Genomic DNA, 22690 nt, shown 5'->3' on the forward strand with positions numbered 1-22690 from the left:
ATACCTACAAGTGTGTGTGTGTGTGTGTTTTCATTTGAAGCACCCATCATGTGTTCTGCTTGTCTGGCAGTCAGCACCACAGAGAGGCCAACTGTTCTCGTACGACAGGAAAGCAGTTTCCACAGGGTCCAGGTGTAAGAATGTTCTGCCGGCGCCAAGAATAACATGAGTGATGAGGAGGAATGTCAGAGCAGACAGCCACAGCGGGACACGTTTGACACATTTGCCTTTTCACTGTAGCTACAGTACACCTCACTGTAGGTTAACTTCCCCCGAGCGGCTGGAGGTGTTTACTTTCAAAGGACTGAAGGTGGTCAGAGCGCACACACCCCCGTTAAAGCTGAATGGATTTGTTTGGTTTTAAGTATTATAGAGAAATCTGTACGTATCAGTAACCATTAAAGGAGGCATTTTATGGGCCTACTTTTATTCGGTTTGATCATTTTAATTTGTGTTATTACTCGAAAATGTTTACTTGCTTTAATGTTTAGAAAACCCGTCACTTTACGCATAGTGTTCATTGCTGCAGCTCCTCTTTTCAGTCACTGTCTGAAACCCTCAGTTTTTAGCTCCTGTGCTCCTCCTCCCCAATCCATTGTGATTGGTCAACTGCTTCAAGTGCATGTAGGAAACGTTGGCCTCTTTTACCTGGCTTTGTTAGGGGGCGTGTCAGACTAGCCAATAGTTATGGGTTATGCTAAATGTGAACCTGTAGGGACACGGACAAATATTTTGAATCGATATTCGCATCCATTTGTTTTTTGATCTTCTGTCACGCTGGCTGGGCTTTCTACTTGATTTTTTACACTGTTATCCGGGAAAACATTGGCCTTGAGTAGGGTTTGGACACAAAAAACAGAATACCTGTCGTGTTCAGGGTGGATTTGATTAGTTTTCTCTTTGGCTCGGATGGAAAACTGGAGCTTGAGCCACACTCTGATGTGTCTGACAGCTAAAAGCCAAAACATGAGGCATCTGCGAGGCTATTTATTTATGCCATCTGCAACAAAAAAATCATAAAACAGTGTCAAGCTGACAGGATTGTTTTGCACAGCTGATCTTTGTAGACCATTGTCTTGTCTGCACAAATACAAAGGTATGCACCAATTGTTCTGTCTTATCTGTCCCATGAAAAGTGGCCTGCATGCGATGATTAGAACATTGATAGTGTTCCCCTTTGATCATGTCACAAGATGCATGAAACAACAGCCGGGGGAACACCATCGGCTTCTGTCTGGAGGTCTCTCGATGAGCAGGAAACCACATTCCTTCCCTCTGCAGCTAAATCATCCTTTCATCAAGGGCCCAGTTTGGCCAAGTCACATTTGTTTTTGAACTTAAAACAAATAGTGTTTTAAACCCTCTCTAGTTTTAGGGGTGAAATGACGGCTTTAGTTTCCTGCTGTTTTCAGGAGTCGTCTGGATTTAAAGGAAAAATATAAATTGAGGGTGTGTCAGAAATGTGGTTGGAAATGCCGCCAGTCGACCACGACTGTCACTGTATTGCACTGTTTTGTTTCTGCTGCCTCAGTGTTCCACTCTGTCACCGGGTTGCGACAATAAAAAATAAAAAGCGTGTTTGGGGTTTTTATTGCTTGTTACTTCCAGTATCCATGGCAGAAACAACACTTTTCTCTGTGATAACTTTAAAGCACTCTTAAACCCACCTCGCCATCTGACACTCCAGGATTCCCCTCACGCCTGAGCCGAGCCGACTGACTGCAGGTCGGGGGAGAAATACGAATCCTAATCTGCACTATACTGATATTCTCCTCTCCGAAGGAAAGACAGGGAATCAATATGTGTCCTTGCAAATATCATCTGACATTTTCTTTGAAGTGTGGCTGAGAGGGAATGTCTCTGTCACGCCCGGGGAGTCAGGCTATTGAAAACCTGAAGCCGAGGAGAGTATTGACTTGGACGGCAAACAGTCGATCCCAGAGAAAGAGAAAATGAGCTGGACAGAGTCCAGAGCTCTGACGGGAGGCTTTATTCTCGTCTGTGCAGGGTTCAGGTGTTGGGTTTGCACTTTGCGCTGTAAACACATGCACAAATGCAGCTTCACATACAAAACGTAGCTGAATATGTATTTAAGGAGAGCACCTCTGCCTCTTCTGAAAACAAACACGCGTGATGAGGAGGTTTAGCGGGGGGATGGATGGATGGAAGGATCCAGGGGATTGACGTGTGACAGATGACAGAAATGTTTCAGGCAGACAGGGAGTCGCTGTGACCCAAAAACAGCATCCGCTACCCTGGAAGAGACACCTCCACCGCCGCAGCCAACGCCACCGCTGCTGCTTTAAGAAGCCAGACTTCCACGTCGTCTGCCAAAAATAAAGACCCACTGTTTCCCTTTTTTCCTGAACAGCATAATCCAGAGGTTTCTGGGCGACAAATGTTTGAGGTATGGCTGAACAAATTGTGGAAAACAAAATAATGTGAGGGTGGGAAATATGTTTTGGGCATTTCTGTAGTTTCTGGTCATTCCGAGTGTTTTTTTTAGAAAGCAATATGCAGATTTAAAACATTTGAAAAACTCTGATAATGCAGGTCTATCCGTTTATACATCCATCCTGTATCTGTGCGACTTGAGTCAATCTATCTTTATCCCTCCCCCACAAAAAACCATTGCACAAAAGCAATTTTAGTTTTTGGAGAATAACGTTGCATTCAAAAGGAGCACTGCCAAAAAAATTCTCTGAAAGTGTTCTCATGGTGTGTTTACTCCTCAGGGATTTACGATGCAGCCTTTAAAGCCTCTGAGGCAAAACATCAGGGTTAGTTACAGAGAACGAGAAGGCGGAAATTTCGGCATCACTCTCCCTTCACAGTCAGCGCGTCTCTGTCTCTTTCGGTTTGTCTAAACATTGCGGCTCGAGGAGGCCATGCACGATTGGGGCCGCGGAGACGTGTGGGGGGGAGACAGACGGAGGAGGCCTGGGAGAACCAGACTGAGACAAAGCCTGTGGTGAGAGGGAGTGACTCAGGTGGAGGAGAGGGAGGAAAGACATTTAAAGAAACATTGTGGAGAAGTGGAAAATGGAAATTGTGGGCTCGCTCGCCGCCGGCTCGAACAGACCTGACTCGAGTGGTTTGACATGGTCAAGTCAGGTTTTAAGCTCTAAAAACAGCTGCGTTTTCATCCCATCAAGGAAAATGTATACGATAGATAATGTCCTGAAGGTTGCGAATCAAAGTTTCATTTCTCTTTGATTGACTTTGACTGATTCTAACTACGAAATTACAACCGTTGCTTGTTGATTACAGTCCTGTGACTTAAAAGCAGCTGGTTTGCTGGTCAGTTTGTGTCAGCTGTCATCGAGTCAGCTTCTCAAAATGTAATCACTTATTTCCAGTTTCTGTAAATAACTTACTCTTCTGTATTTTCTTGGTGTTGCTTGAAAGAGGAGCTGAATGTGCAAACGTGTCTCCGACCAAATACTGATATATGAGATTTCTTTATGTGATGTCCTAAACCCAACCCATCTCAGAGGGACAGCCGATCACTCAGTCGGTCAGACGCAGAGACACTGAGACAGAAATCAGAAACAGACGGTCTAAGTCTGGCTGTTACATCTGCTATCTCGTCACACACACAGACACACACGCACATACACACAGACCCCCCCTCCTCCTTCCAGACCCTCTAACCCTGTTAATCTGATTACCACAGTCTCCCCATAGAGTTAAAGACGCTATTGACACACTGCAGCGTGCACGTTTGTTGTTTTTGTTGTTGTGACTGTATCATCCTGATGTCACACTGTCACATACTGTTTCTGTAAGATGCAGCGTGTTGTTCACATTCTGTCAATTCTCAGCACCTGAGGTGTCAAAACCGTTCCCACCCTCCAACCTCTGCTGAAGCCGTGGTTTGTGAAATAGGAAAATACACAAAAGGTTTGAAATACAAATCTTCCGAAGGTTTCCAACACAGTAACAATACTTAAGTACATAGATTACGGCTGTTAATATACACTGCATATTGGTTACATGCTCTAATGTTTTTTTTAACCTTTGTGCCGTTTGGCCACTCTAGTGCCTCATATATTCTCACGAGAAAATTGTTTTTAAAATATTTGTCATAGGAAGATGTTTGATTGGGTGGTGCAGTGGGTGACACCCTCACCTCACTTCAAGGGGGTTCTTGTTTGGAGTCCCAATTTGACCCTGTTTCGAAATGGGTTTTGGACTCTGGCTTCCTCCCTCAGTGGAGACGCTAAATTGACCATAAGTGACAGTGAATTGTTTTCTTCGTTTATATGTTGGCCCTCAGATACTTAATGTTGTTTGGTACAAGTGGTAAATATAATGGTCCATTTTTGAAAGACTTGAGGAAAGTGTTTGTAATTTGAAAGAGTGGTCGCCATAGTCCCACTGTTGATAAGGTAGGAATGTGTGTGTGTGTGTGTGTGTGTGTGTGTGTGTGTGTGTGTGTGTGTGTGTGTGTGTGTGTGTGTGTGTGTGTGTGTGTGTGTGTGAGAGACAGAAGTCATGTGGAGGATGCAGCAGGACAGGTTAAGTTGTGACCTCGGGGCTGATACACAACTGTTTTGGTTTCAGTCGAGAGGTCGTGCTGGTGTCGGCAGCAGGTTCGACCGAACAGGGTTTCATTGTGAGAGCGGCAGGGGTCCGTCCACGGTGAGAGTCCAGGGTGTGAGCACGGGAGTTTGATTCCACGAGCGAAAAGACTGAATGAGCTTTGAAAGTGGAATACTCTGTGAGATACGGGCAAATAGTTTAATCTGTCCTGGAGTCTCTGAGAGAAAGTGTTGGACTCTCTTGATGTATTTGTTGTATTTGATTTTTGTTAAATCCGCCAAGGAGGTTATGATTTCATCCCTGTTGGTTTTCATCACTTTCTTTAACATCTTTAACATATTTCACTCCCTCACACATTTTATTTTATTTTTTAAATGTTTATAGATGTAACATGTTCTTATTTCATATATTTTCATCTCATATATCTGGTCACGATATATATTTGTCATGCATGTTTGATTTTTTATTTTGAAGCACATTAGTCAAATGTAAACAAACATGACTTGACTGTTTCCTTATGCCACAACATTCCCCCAAAAGCCAAATGTGAGGAAAAGGTTTAATTGGCTTCTCTTCTCTCTTCTCAAAGCAAGTTATTCAAGGAATGTATATGAATGAGATCTCTAACATCTTAACTGATGCTATCTGTCATGTTGGAGGAAATCAAATCAGCCCAGTTTTCTCAAATTGATGTTGTTCCTTTGTACCAATGCATGAAGTAGTATTGTTCTTATAAAGTGAGATAACTAATGCATTGGACATTTTTAAAACCACTTTATAAACTATATCGTGGTTGCAGGATATTATGATCATAGATATTTAAAAAATGACAGAAAACGTTTTAAAACTTCACTGAATCTCATCTGACTTTCTGCAAAAATATATAAGTCAATTTGATATCAATTAGGTCTTAGCTTCATTACTCCTCCTCACACTTATCCAACTGGAGTTACAGGTCTTCAGTCCTGCAGGTACTGCAGGTAATTCATCGTTTCCACAAACAGGAATCAGTCAGATCTGACCTCCATAAACCTCAACCCAACAATTTAACAGATCTGTGCAGCGATACAGTTGTCAATAAGCAACGCCAAAATTAAGAGAGAGCAACGAGGTTCAGATTTGGTTCATAAAGATCTCGTGCTGGTTGAGTTTCTCTCTTAAATGATACAGGGAGAAACTTTTGCTGCCTCGGGATTATTGATGTAATCACAGTGGATCATGAGGATCTGCCAGGAAATGTTAACGTATTTGGCTCAGATTCTGACTGATGTTTTGATATTTCTTCATCCAAACTGCAAAAAGTCATGCCAGCAAAAAAATTTGTTCTAGGTATCTTCAGGTAACACTGGAGCTGAAATAACATACAAGAATATTCAGAGGTTAACTTTAAAACTTTTGAGCGTAAACAGCACAGACGCAAACAAAGACTATTTATCTTAGCAAAATGAGTCACTGAAAAGAACATGATCAAAAGAGAGTCAGTGAATTTAAATAATTTTATTTGCATGGACAAAGCTGTCCAGTTTATTAGCACGTGACTGAACTGTCACTGAGTGCTCAAGGTTTCTGAAACAGTTTGACCTTTGTGCAGTAGATCATTTATGGGTGATTTAGTTAGAGAGGAAGTGCAGCAGCTCGTTCGTGCATCTTATGGTTTCCTGACGTCTCCCTAAAAGCTTTGAATGGTGATGAATGGGCTGCAGATGAAATGGTCACTTCTGCCAGACAAAGGTGTGTGAGGAGTTTTGTGGTTTCAGCCTTTAACATATATATGAGAACTAACTTTTCTTGGATTTAACTCTGACTCAAACGAAATAAGCTATTTGGAGATTTTGATGCATTAATTAAAGTACATTTCCACATTCAAATCAATTACTGACTAGACCTAGATTTATATATTTATATATTTTGTTCAGTTATGCACAAACATGATCCCAGGTGTTTCAAGCAATTTGCAAAACTAAGAGAAATCTGTGATATTTTAATCAATGTAACATACATTTCATTTGACATCATATATCCCCTCTGCACATTAGAATATATTTACAGGGTGAAGGATTTCAGTCATAAGTTATCGGAGAAACGTTCAGCCGCAGCTCGGCTCACAGCCCCTGCAGGACGTCTGCCAAACTGCACCAGTAAAACTCAGACGTAGGAGGAGACCCCTGCAGATAATTGGGCTCCTCTTAATCACCTCCTGAAGGATTAACACTGAGGGAATCCTAACCGGGACAAGCTGTAAAACAACAACTCCCATGATGCCAGGCTACTTCACAACGTCACCAAACTCCATCTTTTGTCATTGTTTTGATTGAAAGGCTCTCAGCACTAGGAAATTGCATATTGCGTGTTCAAGTAATTTATCCAAACAAACTCAGCCCCCTCCCCTTGCTAACAGCCAGCCAAGGTAATCATGTTACCAACCAGATGAGGCCATTTGATACATGTTCACATTCAGTCCATCAGCTAAACCCTCTGAGGGGCTTTAAACCCCTGACCTCATCAGACCTGGCAGCGACAATCTGACAGCTTGACAAGGTGAAGCAAAGAATTACAATGGTTAGAAAATAGTGTTCAGGATCATAGCTTTTTCACTGACGCCTTTGATGTGATGTCACGGATTTCTGTGGCGTTGCTGCACTTGCAATGCTACAATTAAGCCATGCTGGCTGTTGCTGTTCACATTAGTCAGCACCGACAATGCTTTTACAATATAAACCTTCTTCGTCGTGTTTATCTCGAGAACCGTTCATCTTATCGGCTTCACACATTTGGTGCGATTTGAACGCATGATATGTTCAATATTAATAAACTTTGGATAAACAGGCAACCAGCGGTGGCTGGGACTCATCAACTTAAGGGATGTTCTCAATCACAACAGCAGCACGTTCACAACAACATCGACTGATTCTCCGGTTCGGGGTTTAGCATACGGAGTCAATCTTCACCGAACTTTGAATAAACAGGTGAACAGTTGTTTTTGCAGCAGCGGTGATGTAGCATCAGGGTTCTGTGGACCAAGTCCTGCAGCATTACTACAAATCACTTTTACAGATTCAGAAAGATCTTTTTGATTGATTGATTGATACTTGTACCATGCATATTGTGCCTAAACAGACAAAACCATTGAGAAAAAACGACATAAAAATAAAGAAAGCTGCAACGAGTGTTACCACAGGCCAAGCAAACAGCCCATTGCAGTAATCTGAAATTCACTCAAACATCAGCTCTGTTCAAATTAGTTTTTCTAACTCTCTCCCTATGATTGATCACTTTTCTGTTCTGCACTGTTGTTTCCTTTTATTAAATTTGAGGCAGTTTGTTACTGCACTGACACTTTTGACTTGAGGCAGCGCGTTCAGGCATTTTTGTCGGCTGCCTCACGTTCTCCAAAAGCTCTGCATGATGAATGAGTTGCCAGTGAAAATGGTCACTTCAGAGAAAAAAAACCTGCAGGAAGGGGGCTGAGTCACTGCTCAAGTTTTAGCAACGATGACCACAACGTGCAGCCAAATGGTCGTTTATGTGTACGACAGAGAGGATAGCTTCTCTGAGCATCTCTGTTAAAAGGCATCTGAACAGTTAGGACTTGAGGGGGAGAGAGAAGAGGCAGAAAGGAAGAGAGAGAGAGAAAGAGTCACAAGTGATTCTTGACAGCAGTTGCTCTCTCTCTCACTTACTGCAGGAGGAGTCCGACAGGCAGCAGAGAGAGAAGAGCTAATGAGGAATGTTTAGAGGGGAGGATAAGCAGCCTTAACCGTTTACTACTCGTTGTGTGAGCGTGTGTGTGTGTGTGTGTGTGTGTGTGTGTGTGTGTGTGTGTGTGTGTGTGTGTGTGTGTGTGTGTGTGTGTGTGTGTGTGTGTGTGTGTGTGTGTGTGTGTGTGTGAAGTCCATCTGCCTTTATCTGTGTGCATGTGGGTGCATGTGTGTGTGAGCATCAGTCAGTCAGCGCTTAGACCCATAGCGTCCGCCGGGCGCTGTGTGTGAGCCGCTATCACTTCCAGCGGCCTGTTATCGACCCACCAGTGGTTGATGGTCAAGAGTTCAAAGCCTGCATTCCACCACAGAAGGTCAGGATCGTTAGAGGATGTTGACCTTGGGATAAAAATTAAATCTGCGTGTGATTATATTTTTCAAATTTTATGATTTTCCTCCCACTATGTGAATCTAGCGTTAATCTAAGTGTTACACTGGAATGAGCGTCTTGTGCCAGGATGATGAACACAACACGCTTTCAGTGATGAAGAGGTCAAAGGTCAGCGCTGGTGAGAGGCCTCTGGACTGAACATGAAGCAGAGCTCATGAGACATGATGTGCAACACAAAGCAGACCACACAGAATATGTTGGTTCTTTCTATTACAATGAAATAACTCAAATAAACATGTAGGTTATTCCATGCACACTGAATTGTGTTCAAGGGAGCAGCTCAGTAAAGTAGAAGTTTGACAGCACTTCGTCCCGCAGAGGCTCCACTAACCCCCCCAAGGCATGGTCTGGATTTGATTAAAAGGCAAGGATGCATATGTGTGTGTGTGAGTGTGTGTGTGTGGGTGGGTGTGTGTGTGTGTGTGTGTGGGTGTGTGTTCGTCTTAATGACGAAAGAAATGGCACGTCCCAGCTCTGCAGTGCCAGAAATAAACCAGGATCTGGACCAGAAATGCAATGTTTTTCCATTTTCTGCCCCCAAATAATCCACTTTCATTTAAGAAAACTCACACACACACAAACTGTTCACACACATACACACCAGCATTGACACAAAACACAATAATCACGTACTGACACACTCACGATCACAAAAAATGTGTCAGTCGTGCACGGAAACACACTCGCCCTGTGTTTCCAGGGAACGCCTGTTGCTATTTTTAATACATGCCGTAGAAGCGCTGCAGAGCCACGGGTGTTCGTTCGCGCTGCACATTCTGTCATGTGCCTTGTCAAAACCAAACAGCAGAGAAACGTGCAGCAGCAGCCGAGACCCGACTGCAGATAACAGGACTTTTGGCCTGATGCCCTGAAACACATTCGTCCTGCTGTGTCAACATCTGTGTGCACGTTTGAATGTGTGATGGGCTGTTGTCTCATACATCATCCTCCTCAGTCTCTGTCCTCACACTCCCAGGAAATGCTCCCATCTGAGACAGTGGAGGTCTTGTGTAAAGTGAAAGGTCCAGGAAATGAGATCCTGGAGTTTTTTCTTTTGCCAGGAAAGATAACTGTGGTTTAGCATGTGTGCATCTGTCTCCTGTTGCAAATATGACAGACATAACCATATTCTCCAAATTATGTAAACACCACGTTGATGAAAAAGTATGTCCACTTGTTTCTTTTAAGTATTTTCAATATTCAAAAAACAGCCTCTTAATGTGACAAAATGCTTTTCGACAGACCAGGGTGCAGAATGTGTGTAATTTGCATGTGGTTTAATCACACGTGCAAGGAGGAGGAGAGGAGAGCCCCTCATTCTTGGACGAAGCTCCCCCACCTTAAACCAACCATAATAACCAGACAAGTCTTCACAGCGGTGGCCGTTTCTCTTACATGTAGTAATTACCTCAGATCAGAGCTAAAAATGAGCTACACGCTCCCCCCAAAAAACCACGACCTTGTAAACTATGCTGAAAAACCAGACAATCAAACTGTTCTATAGGGTTGGCAGAGTGTTATTTTCCACCTCAAAGAAAGTGGGTGGTTCTTGGTTTCAATGCCGGTGAAGTGACTCTGTAATCTTATTTTTTCATTCAATCTTTTATAATTCAATAAACGTTACAATAAAATTAAGCTGCACCAAATTGCACACACACGTAGACGTAGACACACATTTTTTTTTTAAATCAAGATCAATGAAAATTTGCGAAAAAGTTAAAAAAAAAGTATTTCTCAGACCCAACTCCTGATTCAGGTCCAACCAGAAAGCGAATAAATTTTGGATCAAGTCCGATTCTGCCAACATCTTTAATCGAAATCTGTTGAATCAAACCAATGGAGAGGGGCGAAAACAAAACCTTTAATGTGGAGTTAATATCTTAATTTTTTGCCAAATTTTGTGAAATTTGGCAAAAAATACCCTCACAATGTTCAAGTAGGTCAAAGGACAAAATATAAGTAGGCACGAGTTTGGTAGTGGTTCCCTATTCTGCAGAGGTAATAACAACAAAATTAGATTATAGGACATTTGCTTATAGCACTGTTCTGTTATTAGATATTCAAGTCCTGGGCATGTCACCTGGAACCAGAGGAAACAGTTGACACTAGGATGGAGGGTTTAGCTGAAGCTGCTCCTCAGTTGGATGTTGTTGCTCACTGAAGGAAAACGTTCTCCTCAGGCCAAAGCTGCATTATTTACACCAGCACTGTCAGTGTTCTCCTGGGTGGAGAAGTTTTGCTTAGCTGCCTGAAAAAAAAAAGTTTGGCTCACGTCATCTCTCATCTGTTGAACTTTGAGCTGCAGAATTGGAAAAGCATCACAGTGACAGAGACAGCAGTTAGAAGAAGTCACATGATTTACCGCACATCTCTGCTCACCAGGGGCCAAAGAGGCTGTGACACTGCCAGTAAACGTCCGGCTACAGGCAGAGACTGAGGGTTTGCACATGTGCAGTCAGGGTAAATGGTCCATAGGTACAATTTTCTCTTTTAGTCTGTGAGGGTGAAACTGTTGCTGTCCACGTAGGCTCGAGGTTACATCTTCATTTGCAGCTTTTTTTAAAGGAGACGTTTGTTTTTCCAGTCTTTCTTTCCTCTAGTATGTTATATAGGATTATTTGTGAATGTAAAAGTTCAGTATCATCATTTTACTCACTAAGATTTTGGATCGTGACAATAGAACAAAGTCTGATTGAGCGAGAAACGAGCAGCTTGTTTTCACCACTGTCTCGTCCACCGCGAACACACCGCATTTACAGAATGTGTAGCACTTAGTTTTTAGTGGGTGGCGTCATTTTCTTTCTCCATTCAACCCTGGCACCTATCACTGCTCATGCTAACCATCCACAGTTCCTCTGCTTTTGTTTGCTTGAGAAAAAGCCTGAGATGTAAAATGCATCACTTCCTTTGCACCAGAGGAATTTTTCCCAGGAAAGAGCGTCCAGGCAGTGAGTGTTTGGAAGAGAAAATGAAAAGGCTTCAGTCCGTATTGTGGTATTTCACTCAGTCATGAAGAGAAGGAATTTGTCAGTATATGAAAAGTAGATTTACAGTTTTACATCTGTGTTGTTTTTAATCATATCCTCCCATTATGTTGGGATGTTTATAATGCGGAAAATGTATTTCCTTGTGAATCGACACCACTCCCGAAAATCGGGTGACGATGGCCTCCAGCAGTCGTAGTAATTATGACGAGAGTAAACGTAGGAAGTCAGGGGACGGTGGAGAGAAGAAAGTAATCACAGGGAGGAGGTTGGCCGCGGCTCATATCCCAGTTCAAACCGATAGTCAGAAGTCTTTCTCTTAACTGTAGTGTTATTGTAAGTGTGACAATGAAGGTCTGACCTAAAAAAACTTAACTCAAACTATGAGTGTGTGTGTGTGTGTGTGTGTGTGTGTGTGTGTGTGTGCGTGCGTGCGTGCGTGCGTGCGTGCGTGCGTGCGTGCGTGCGTGCGTGTGTGTGTGTGTGTGTGTGTGTGTGTGTGTGTGTGCGTACGTGTGTGTGTGTGTGCGTACGTGTGTGTGTGTGTGCGTGTGTGCGTGTGTGCGTGTGTGTGTGTGTGTGTGCGTACGTGTGTGTGTGTGTGCGTACGTGTGTGTGTGTGTGCGTACGTGTGTGTGTGTGTGTGTGTTCAGATCTGTGTTGCCATAGCTCAGAATCAGCTACTGTCGAGGAGAAAAAGTGGCATCACATAAAGAGGCCTGGGTTAAAAAATAACCCAGATGCTAGAGATGAATTTGGTTTGTCATTCTTTCCGTTCTCATGATCTCTCTCTCTGTCTTTCTGATTCTTTCTCTCCATCCTTCTTTCTCCTCAAACAGCCCTTCAGCTCTTTCAGTTGTCATGTGGTTATCACAATCTTCTCTGGCTCCATCGCCACATCTGAAAAACCTTATCAGCTGCAAAGCGCTCTGCAAGATAAACTTCACTTTGGTCCTGTTAATTCGGTAAACAGAGCAACATGTGATTTGTAAAGTTTAATGCATTAGTGATTTTGCCAACATTTGCATTTTAATTATGAGGTGTGGAAATAGCAATGATATTTGTTCTCCGTATATGCAGCTGTTGACAATATAGATGAAAGAGGCATAGGGTAATATTGAAATGTTTATGTTATCAAACTATCAAAAAATAAAGATAAGAAAAGAAAAGAAAAGATAAGACACTAAGGTTACGTTAGGTTAGCTTACCATGAGGGCAGCTTTGACAGAAATGAAAACGAAAGCTGGAGATAATCTCCTAAATGGTTCATTGCAACGTGGGCAGACAAAATGTCTGAAAAACAGGGGTAATATCCTCAATTAATTCATTCATTGGATTGGTATTTGTTGATTTCAATTCAGAATTTGATATAAAATGTCGACATGATTCCAATTTGCCTACAGCTGATGCACTCTACAGCCTTGCACATGATGCAGAGTGCACAATGAGGATTTACGTCATTGTGGGTTGAGCTGGATAAATGTGAGGGTGAAAAAACAACAGGCACAGTTCACACAATTTCCCCTGAGCATAAAAAAAGCATAAAACATTAATCTATTCATACCCGCTTGTCTTTACCATAGCTACATTGCAGCACATATCTTGTACCATCAGTGTTCAAAGCCTCTCAGTCGGCAGAACAATTAACCACAAGATTCGTCTGCAGCAACAGGATGGAACAATCAAACACATCTCATATCAGCAGCCACTTTATCTCCACAGCCGTGAGGTTCGGTAACATTTCATGAGAACAGAGGAGAAAGAGATGTTATCTGTCCCAGCGAGACAAAGATTGGAGGCAGGCCTTTGGTTTCATCAAACCAATATGAGAAACAGGAAGGTGAATATAATATCAGACAATATGACACATTCACATACACACTAATGTGCAATGAGCAATTTTAGATTGATATTCCAGATGTGAGTGACAGGGACAAAAGGAGAGAGCGGTAATTACCTATGCCCAAGAGCTTATGTTTTCATTTACATTTGTTTGGTTGTTTGTTGGGAGGATTACTCAAAAGCTACTGGATTTGCATTTTCTGTTGAGGGATGCTGCATGAACCAAGGAAAAACTCCAATGAAATCCTCTAGTGGATGTGGATAAATGAGTCATAAATAGTTTTTCTGGATATTTTTGCCTTTAATGATGTGACGTTAGTGTGAAATGAGAAGAGACAGTGGGTAAGACGTCAGCAAAGGGCCAGGTCGCTGGCGAGAGTTGACACAAGCCTCCGTACATGGGGCGCCCGCTCCACCAGGTGAGCTGGCAGGTGGTCAACATGTCCCCCCTGTGCCTTTTGTATGATAGAAGACATATTTTGAGAAATTAGCAGTCAACGTCATGGCTGAGTATTTCCACCTTAACAATGTGGTAAACAAATGGCTGTCTGAAAAAAAATCGGACTAAGACAGCCAAAGTTTGTGATGTCACAAACAAAGACCCCAATCCTGTTAACCTAAAGCAATAGAATGTATATATCACCTTTAATAAACACTGGAGCAATAATACACTCAACGGTTTCCCACGTAGCAAAATAGTTTTGGCCCACAACCCACACATCCTACGTCTGTCCCACATCTGGCCCACATGTAAGCCATAACAATACCACAAGTGAACCAAAGGTACCAAAGGTTGCCTGTATTTCTCTTGTGCCATTTGGGTCAAAAATCACCATTCACCACATGGGCCACTGTAGAGTCACATCCCTATTACACCTTGCCTAGAGCATCGCATGTTTTCCCAAAAAAGGCCCACATTTGTTTTGGGATATTTGGGCCACTTTAGACTCACATCCATTTTGTTCCGGCCACAAGACGGTGAGAAGGGCTGCATCATTGCCTGAAAAGACCCACATCCGTATGCTAACTAGGTTGAAAGGGAAATCTGCAAAGCACTCAGCACATTGGCCAGGTGATCATTACAAAACTATTGATGATTTAAAAGGGAAAAAACAGCTTTAGGCCAACGATCGTTAACAGTTTTCCAACACTGAACACTGCACATCAGCCACAGTCAGAACCCAACAGACACAAGATTTGGGCGGCTGATTCTTTTGTAAATGTAACAAATCTGTCCAGTTTGTAATCCTAACATGTTAAAGTCTCTAACTACAGAGAAAAGCTTTGAAATATCCAAATCCACAATTTTCAATTTCTCTTTGCTTCTGATGCAATCCATCCCTCAGATTTCCTTTGCCAGGTCATGAAAACTCTTACTGATGAATCACACTCTCCATTTTCTTTTATTTCTACTTCTCTCTATGTGTTGCTCTGTTTACTCGTTAGTAATGCGATCAGGCTACACTCTTTTCAGACTGTATACGTGTTTGTCTGCAAACTGCATGGATGAAAATAGACCCTAACATGTTTTTACACTAGGTCACCCAAATAATCACCCAACTTAATGACCAAATTACTTCACAGATGGTTTAGGAGTGCACACACTCACACACACAAACTCACTCTCTCACTCACACACTCACACACTCACACACACACACAGTCGCCTATCTCCTCCAAACTTCTGAGAACACTGCGCTCAGAGCTACCAGTCTCTCTCTCTCTGAAGATCAACTGCTGATAGTTGTGTTTTGTGCAGTTGCAATGGAAACACATAAGGTGAAGTTGTTTGGCTACAGGTTCACGCTCCTACGTCACAAGTCCATGGCTTGTATACAAATTACAGTCAAGTAACACAGGGTAGTTTTTACGATGGAACAGGTGATCCCGTCAAATTCAAGTACCGTAGGTAAAGGGGGATTCAGTCTAGGTTGGTCAGGCAGTGTGTTCAAACATGCAGCAGCAGAGGGAGCTACTTATCTCACTGAAGTTGAAAAAATTATCGGAGAGGCGCCAAGTTCTGCCAGATGCCATCTCATCAAAACCTTTATCCTTTTTTCTCCTTGTTTCCTATCCTACATTCCTTCCATCTCCAATCCTTTCCTCCCTCTTAACGACTAAACTTTTCTCTACCTCTCTCTCTGTCTCTTTACCCTGATCCCCTTTTTCCCTCACCTCTCATCCTGCTCTCTAACCTGGGAATGCCGGGTCACTGGGACCTAATCCCTCCCTTTTACAGCTGGCCTAATACCTCCTGCCGCCACCCTGATGCCTCGGACTTCACAACCTGCCGTATTATGACAACCATCTGTAGCTGAAGAGACATAATGAAGCCTGACGTTGAATCCCTTGCTCCTGTTTTCTTTGGAGAAGCAAAGCTCTGATGGTGACATGTAAGAAGGCCTCATTTTAAGGCAAAATGGCCACCCATGAAGTGGAAACTGAAAGAAAGTCCAGGGAAAAATACTTGATGGTTGATTGGTAAATACCAGTGTTGCAACATTTTTTAAGGGCAAGTCAAGCAAGTCTTTCAAGTCATGTCACATATCTTGTCAAAACGAGTACTTATATCCCAGTCATCTATGCAGCCAAATCCAGGCCAATAGTTTTGATCATTTAAAAAAAAAAATGAGAGTGAAAGTTCCAATTTTGATCTCCAACTTTGAAAAATACAACATTATATTCAAAAGTTTTTTTGGGTTAAATATGATTTTGATTCAGTTCTGGAGTAGTATAATAAAATATTTATTTTCATTTTTCCCTTTCATATATATTTTGATATTTTCAAAGTTCAAGATCAAAACTTGAACTTTCACTTTCAATTTTTCTTTCAACTGATCAAACTATTGGCCCGGATTTGGCTCCATAGTCCTCCCAAATTAAATGGGATCAAGTCAAGTTCTAAGTCTTGGAAAAGCAAGTCATGAAACATAACGGTGACATTACACGGTCAAAGCCATAGTCTTCTGCCCATGAGGGCTGAAATGCCTGTATCTTCGTTGTTTTAAGCCGGGTTGCCATCATCAATACACCTGAACTGCTGCACTGAGATTCGTGAGATAAGTCTTTGGTGGGATTCCCCTTCAAACAGGGACACACTGAGGAGATATCCCCAAAGGAATCTTTCTCACACACACACACACACACATATACACACTGTACATACATTAAATCAGTCACGTTAAAACAATCATATACCTTCATAGCATGATTGTTAACCCCGTGAACCCGCACACAGACACACACAGAGCTACATACACAGGCACCATACATGTCTAAATACATATACAGTGCAAGAGCCTTGCTTGATTTGTTATGATTCAGGAGCAGTAATGACATACCTGGAAGAGTCAGGAGATAACTTTAATGATTTGCTGAACTTCTGAACTCTCACTGTGAGTGTATGTTTCTGTGTGTGTGCACATGTGCATGGCTATATACTGTAGCTGATATAGTATCAGACACTGGGCAGTGTTGAATACACACAGGCCGTCATTCTCTCCACACACATTGACCTCTGAGTCACTTCTTCATGGTTTGTCTGCTCAAATATGTTGATGGTTTTAAGTTAGTGAGAAAATCTATTCAGTAATCGTGATCATAATGGCAGATCCTGTATCTTGCTGGCTGATCGTGATAGTTCAGTCAGACAACTCACATTCAAACGTTTATTGCAGCAGTAGAACAGGTTTATTGTTTGGGGTCTAGGCTCCAACTTAATCACTCCCCCATATGATTACACAGGAATGATGGGAGTGATGAGCAAATACTTGTAACCCCCCCGTTGGAGACTACAGATGGATGCTGGGGTGGTAGAGGGATTGAAGCAACCGGTAGCAATACTGCAGCAGCAGTACGAGCAAAGGGGATGATGGGAAATTTCTCTCTGCTTAAATAGACCACCTGATAAGGTGGGTGTGTATTATAGATGGTTGTGGAGAGTGAGGTATGTCACATGATTGGAGCAGCGCAGCTCGAGTTGGCTGCCTGAACTAGCTCGCAGGCGTCGCTCCAATTATGGCGGATCCTGTATCGTGTTGATAGTGGTGGTGGACCATGATCAAGGGGGCAGCTGATGGTGGATCGTGATTGGGGACTATGGTGGCATCCGATCGTGATGGTTGATCCTGATCGTGGTGGCTGCTGACCATGGACTACGATTACAACAAGACTGCTTGATATACAATATGTCTCCTCAGATACTCGACCATTACTGCCAAAAATCCATCAATTCATTTACCTTTCATTATGCTACAAACTGTTTATTCTAACCAATGCTGTAAATACCCTTGTCTTTCTGATGTTCTCCATTACACGTGGCATCTATCGCACTTCTGTCCGTCCTGGGAGAGGGATCCCTCACATGTGGCTCTCTCTGAGGTTTCTACGTTCTTTTTCACCTGTTAAAAGGGTTTTTTAGTAGATTGTCCTTACTCATGTTGAGGGTTAAGGGCAGAGGATGTCACACCTTGTTAAAGCCCTATGAGACAAATTGAGATTTGTGAATATGGGCTATACAAATAAAATTTGATTGATTGTTTGATTGATCTATTCAACCTCTGTCTCAAAGGATCATACAAACCAGTGTATTTCAAGGTGTTAGCTCCTTCACAATAAATCATGTTGAATGTAACATGAGTTCAAATCATTTGTGTAGAGTGTTGAAGTCAAGTAGCAGAAACATTTCTCATTTTAAAAATTGCTAAAATTATGTTTGGTCACTCACATTATTGTAGGAGGGGGCTAATGCTTTTAGTGAGGCTGATTCATTGTGTGTCAGATCACATATCAGATCAGACTGTTACACTAGTGTCCAAAGACTTTATAACTTAAGCTGCTTTTCCCCGAAGGAACTTTCCCCAGGAACCAGAAAAGTTTGCTGTTTGTTTCCATATCTGGGGAAATATTTCCACTCAACAAAAAAGTCCCTGGCCAGGTAGTAGTAAATAGGAATATTTTAGGTAGGGACTGTAGCACAGTACATTCCTGATTGGTTGTGTGCTCCAGTGTTTTATTTCGACAGCTCAGTCTAAATCGTAAAATCGGTTATTTACTTCAAAATCATAAAGTAGTGTTGCTCAATCAATCGTTTCGTCATCATTTAGTTTTCTGCATTACTGCTGCCTGGTGGACTGGAGTGGAACAGCTTGTACGTCAGCAGGCTACTTTCCTTAATCTGCAGTGGAAACACAGGCAAACAAGGCCTTGCAGGAACTTTTTAGTTCTTTGATAAAGTTCCAGGTACTTTTTAATACATTGTACTACATGTATTTTTACAATGTTGTTCTTTCAGGGGGGTGTACAGTACCAAAGCAGCCTGTTTTTTTAAAAAAGAGCCAGCAGCGGTTTCACTCCAGACAAAGGCAGCATTCCTCTGAGTCTGTCCAGTCTGTGGGCCACCTCACGTGAAGCCACCTGACTTCCTACTGTGCACACACACACTCACATTTACACCTCTCTAACTCCATAAATCCAAGTTTTACCATGTGTGTGCAAGTAGTTCGGCCAAAGATATTGAATAATGAGCACAAAAGAAGACTGTAGTTTTAAAAAGAAGGTCTAATGAAAAGACCATCACATGACCTTGTTTAGAGTCTCAGTGGTTTGTGTGAATTGATAAATATTTAGAAAAACTCATTTAGAAAAATGCAAACCATTCATCATTTGTCATGTTCAGGATTGACTGAGGTTGAGACGCGGCCGTGAATAACGTCTAAATGTGATCACAAAACAGAGACACTCAGTGTTTCTTCCTGCAGGAATTCAGATTGACAAAGTTGGACGGCTGCCTCGCCGCTCTCTGAGCCGTCACAGTGTCAGTTAGCTGCTGTCGGAGTTGATCGTGAACAGACCTTCTTCACAAGCAGCTGAGCTCGAGACAGTATCTGTTTCCCCCGCCTGCCGAAACATGCCCCAACACCACATCAGGTAACACTTTGTTGTGATCGTCAACGGTCAACAATAAACAGCTTCAGCTGCGTATCACATGTTTATAATGAAGACTTTCAACAATGTTTTCAGTCAACTATCAGATTCTCTGCATATAGAATACTCTGTAATTTACAACAACAACACCTGCTCCGTTTCTACAGGAGACACGCTCATCTAATTGCTAGTAAAACTCTGTGTTTACAGTAAGCTCTGTCTTCTCTGTCTTGTATGGCAAGCCCCTGTGGACAAAATTACCAAAGGCAAAGTATTTTGTTTAAGATGTCCATCCTGAGCGTTTTAGTTTCGTGTCACAAGAAATCTCTGCCCATGCAACCATTCATGTACACTGGGCAGGTGCGTGCTGGTAAATCATAGTCTGTGTATAAAGATGGACGACATGACAGCTCCCATAAGCAAGGCGTCTTGATTGCCTTCCTACAGCTCGCTGTTGTATAGCTCATAAACCTAGCCTCCTCCATGTTAGCAGATGGTTCATGGACCGAACTAAGAAGTAAAAGTACGGGTCAAAAGTCTTTTTTAGGTAGTTTTCATCACACTGATGTATGATTACATGTTCATGTTTCCCATAAGTTTGGTTTTAATTAGGTATTTGATAACATAAAAGTAATAATAAAATAAATATCCTCAGGACCCATGACCACCGCCCCAACCCCTGGTCACTACTGCACCTACTCTGGCTCCAAATCAAGCCATCGGCACAAGATGGCAGTGTTCTTTTGAAGCGTGTTTTGACTTTATTTCTGGATAGTGGGGGGAAGAGGGGACGCGTCATCCATCTTTATTTACAGTCCAAACAGGGAGCAGGTTATCTAACCCTTGGTGTTTAGTTATAGAAAACACACAACTCCGTCATCTTTCCAAACATCTCCAATTCTGCCCGTTTTACCACAACGCAGCCCTGGAGATTTCAATCTGAAATGGGGCCAACAGTAGTTCCAAACTTTTTGATCTTAGCAGCCCAGAAACAGGAATAATGTGGACAGCATGAATAGCTAACATACCAACATTGATGTGTTATAAATCAAAAACGTAGTAGTTTGAATGTAGGTCTTAGCACATGGAAAGTCCTTCCTCAGCAGGAACATAGAAGAGTAAATAAAATGGTTTGATGTTGAACAAAGGCCTTCGCTTTACACTTCAGATCCCTCCAACATCCTAAATAATGCGGCATGGACACTAAGCATTTGTTCTACCAAAAGTTCGGAACTGTTGCAAGGCTTTGAGGTCCTTAACCCAGAGTGTAGCTGAGAAATAAACTCCCACAAGGTTCAGCTTTTCTGAAGCAGTTTTAGCATCTGGCTGCATGACCCAGACCCTCCTCGAACAGCTCAGCTCTTTCCAATCACGTACAAATCTCTTCAGGTCTGCCGGCTTTAACCGAGCCACAGAGAAGTGGTTGCAACAACAGTTCAACTTATCCCTCTAAATATCATAGACATTATGTGCAGTTTATTGGATTGTGGAGATTTGTATCAGCATGAAAACACACAAAGACTCAGGTTATGAAAGAAAGCTTAAGCACACATTTTGAACTTTTTTTCAACCTGGACTCCAATTATACTGTGAACTTTTTTTTCTTCTTTTGTTACGTCTGTTTTGAAAAAGCATTGTGTAAATAAGTGTTCCTGGGTTATTCACTTTCCTGCTGTGAATAATTAGGGCTGGGGAACAATTAAACATTATCTTACATCAGTCTAAGTAGACTTTATATTGCTTCATGAAAATTGTGTTGGTCAGAAAATGAAGTCAGTATTTCATTTCTTATTAGTTTTGATTTACTTGATATACAAGTTCAGTGCATCAAAAATATTCACTGTGAGCAGCATAAACTATTCCCACAGTGGACTTCTGTGATTTTTCAGCAGCTTCTTCATTCATTTCTAGGATTCAGAACCAGACGGTGTGACACTTCAGGCTGTTTCTCCGCTCTGAGATGCAACAAGTGTGAAAACACATTCTTGGTGTGCTCCTGTGAAGAGATCTGTGAAATTCCCGAATATTCTCCCACTTCCCGCACAAAAATACAACATTTTCCAGTCTGGTGTGTGTCCTACATTTCTCATATTCCACAGATCATAAGTAGAAAACCTCCTTCTCAACTTCAAAAATAGCAACAATAAAAAATTGAAGACAACTTACTCTGAATGTGTAAAACTCGTCACAGCTCCCAGCCCTGCTCCTGGCAGTGTCCCTTTGCTCGTCCTCCATCCCCACTAACATCTCCACGTCTGAAAACCTCCTTCCTCCTGCCGGCATCGTGCAGGACTCCGAGTGTATGAGTCAGACAATCTTGATTTGACACTTTGGCCCGTTGGATTTCAGTGCATGCTTTAGATCCAGTGTTTCTCCTCTTCTTCCTGTGGAGGTCTCAGGTTCAGGAACCTCTTCCTTCACACCTGATGCTCTGTGGATGCATCAGGCAAAGAAGTTTAATTCAGACAGAGACAATTTATCCATGAACAAGTCAGAAACCACAGATTGCATTGCGGTCTGTGTACTCTCTGTCCCCCTGCTCCTGCCTGTCTGACTGGCAGGGTGTTTGGTCCTGGCCAAGCGGTCATCCCCACCCCCTGCCTCCCTCTCCCCCCCAGTCATTCTACGCCCGGACAAACCCGTCTGGTCCCATTGGCCAGTCAGGTGGAAGGGGGGAAAACAGGGGGAGGGGCTGAGGGGAAAAGAGGAGGAGGAGGTGAGGGGGGGAAATGAACGAATGGGGTGTTTATGAGGAAGGCTGGGAGCATCCTCCAAACTGTCACAGAAGGGGTGGGAGGCAGTGGTGATCAATGGGATCATCAGTGAGGGAAAGAGAGGGGGAGAACTTTACCGTTTGCAGGGACAAAAATAAGTTTTTCTTTAGAATTTGATTCTTTGGATTTTCACCACCTCCTCCTCTCACACTGTTGAGACGTCAACAAGAGAAGAAGGAGAGACAGAGGCAGGCGGAGGATCAGCAGCCTGGACTCTGAGACAGACAGACAGAAAGAGGGGGGATCCTCACAGCTTAAAAACAGAATGAAAGACAAAAACAAAAACAAAGAGGGAGACAGAGGATCCGCAAAACCAGATAAGCGTAGAGGCCAGAAAAACTGAGATCAGTGTGTGTGTGTGTGTGTGTGTGTGTGTGTGTGTGTGTGTGTGTGTGTGTGTGTGTGTGTGTGTGTGTGTGTGTGTGTGTGTGTGTGTGTGTGTGTGTGTGTGTGTGTCAGATACTGTTCTAC

The 22690-nt window shown here is 42.6% G+C and overlaps 1 protein-coding gene across 1 annotated transcript in view; it reads right to left on the minus strand.

Annotated features, from left to right (window-relative positions):
* Positions 1-21713, minus strand: part of LOC117755053 (rho GTPase-activating protein 20-like) — a 56518-nt gene extending 34805 nt beyond the window's left edge. Inside the window, exon 1 of the mRNA XM_034574546.1 lies at positions 21612-21713. Coding sequence (XP_034430437.1) covers positions 21612-21692 — 81 coding nt within the window. The 5' untranslated portion in view covers positions 21693-21713. The remainder of the gene's footprint in view (positions 1-21611) is intronic.
* Positions 21714-22690: the final 977 nt, after the last annotated feature.

This window comes from Hippoglossus hippoglossus, chromosome 21 (assembly GCF_009819705.1).
Source record: "Hippoglossus hippoglossus isolate fHipHip1 chromosome 21, fHipHip1.pri, whole genome shotgun sequence".
Classification (NCBI taxonomy): Eukaryota; Metazoa; Chordata; class Actinopteri; order Pleuronectiformes; family Pleuronectidae; genus Hippoglossus; species Hippoglossus hippoglossus.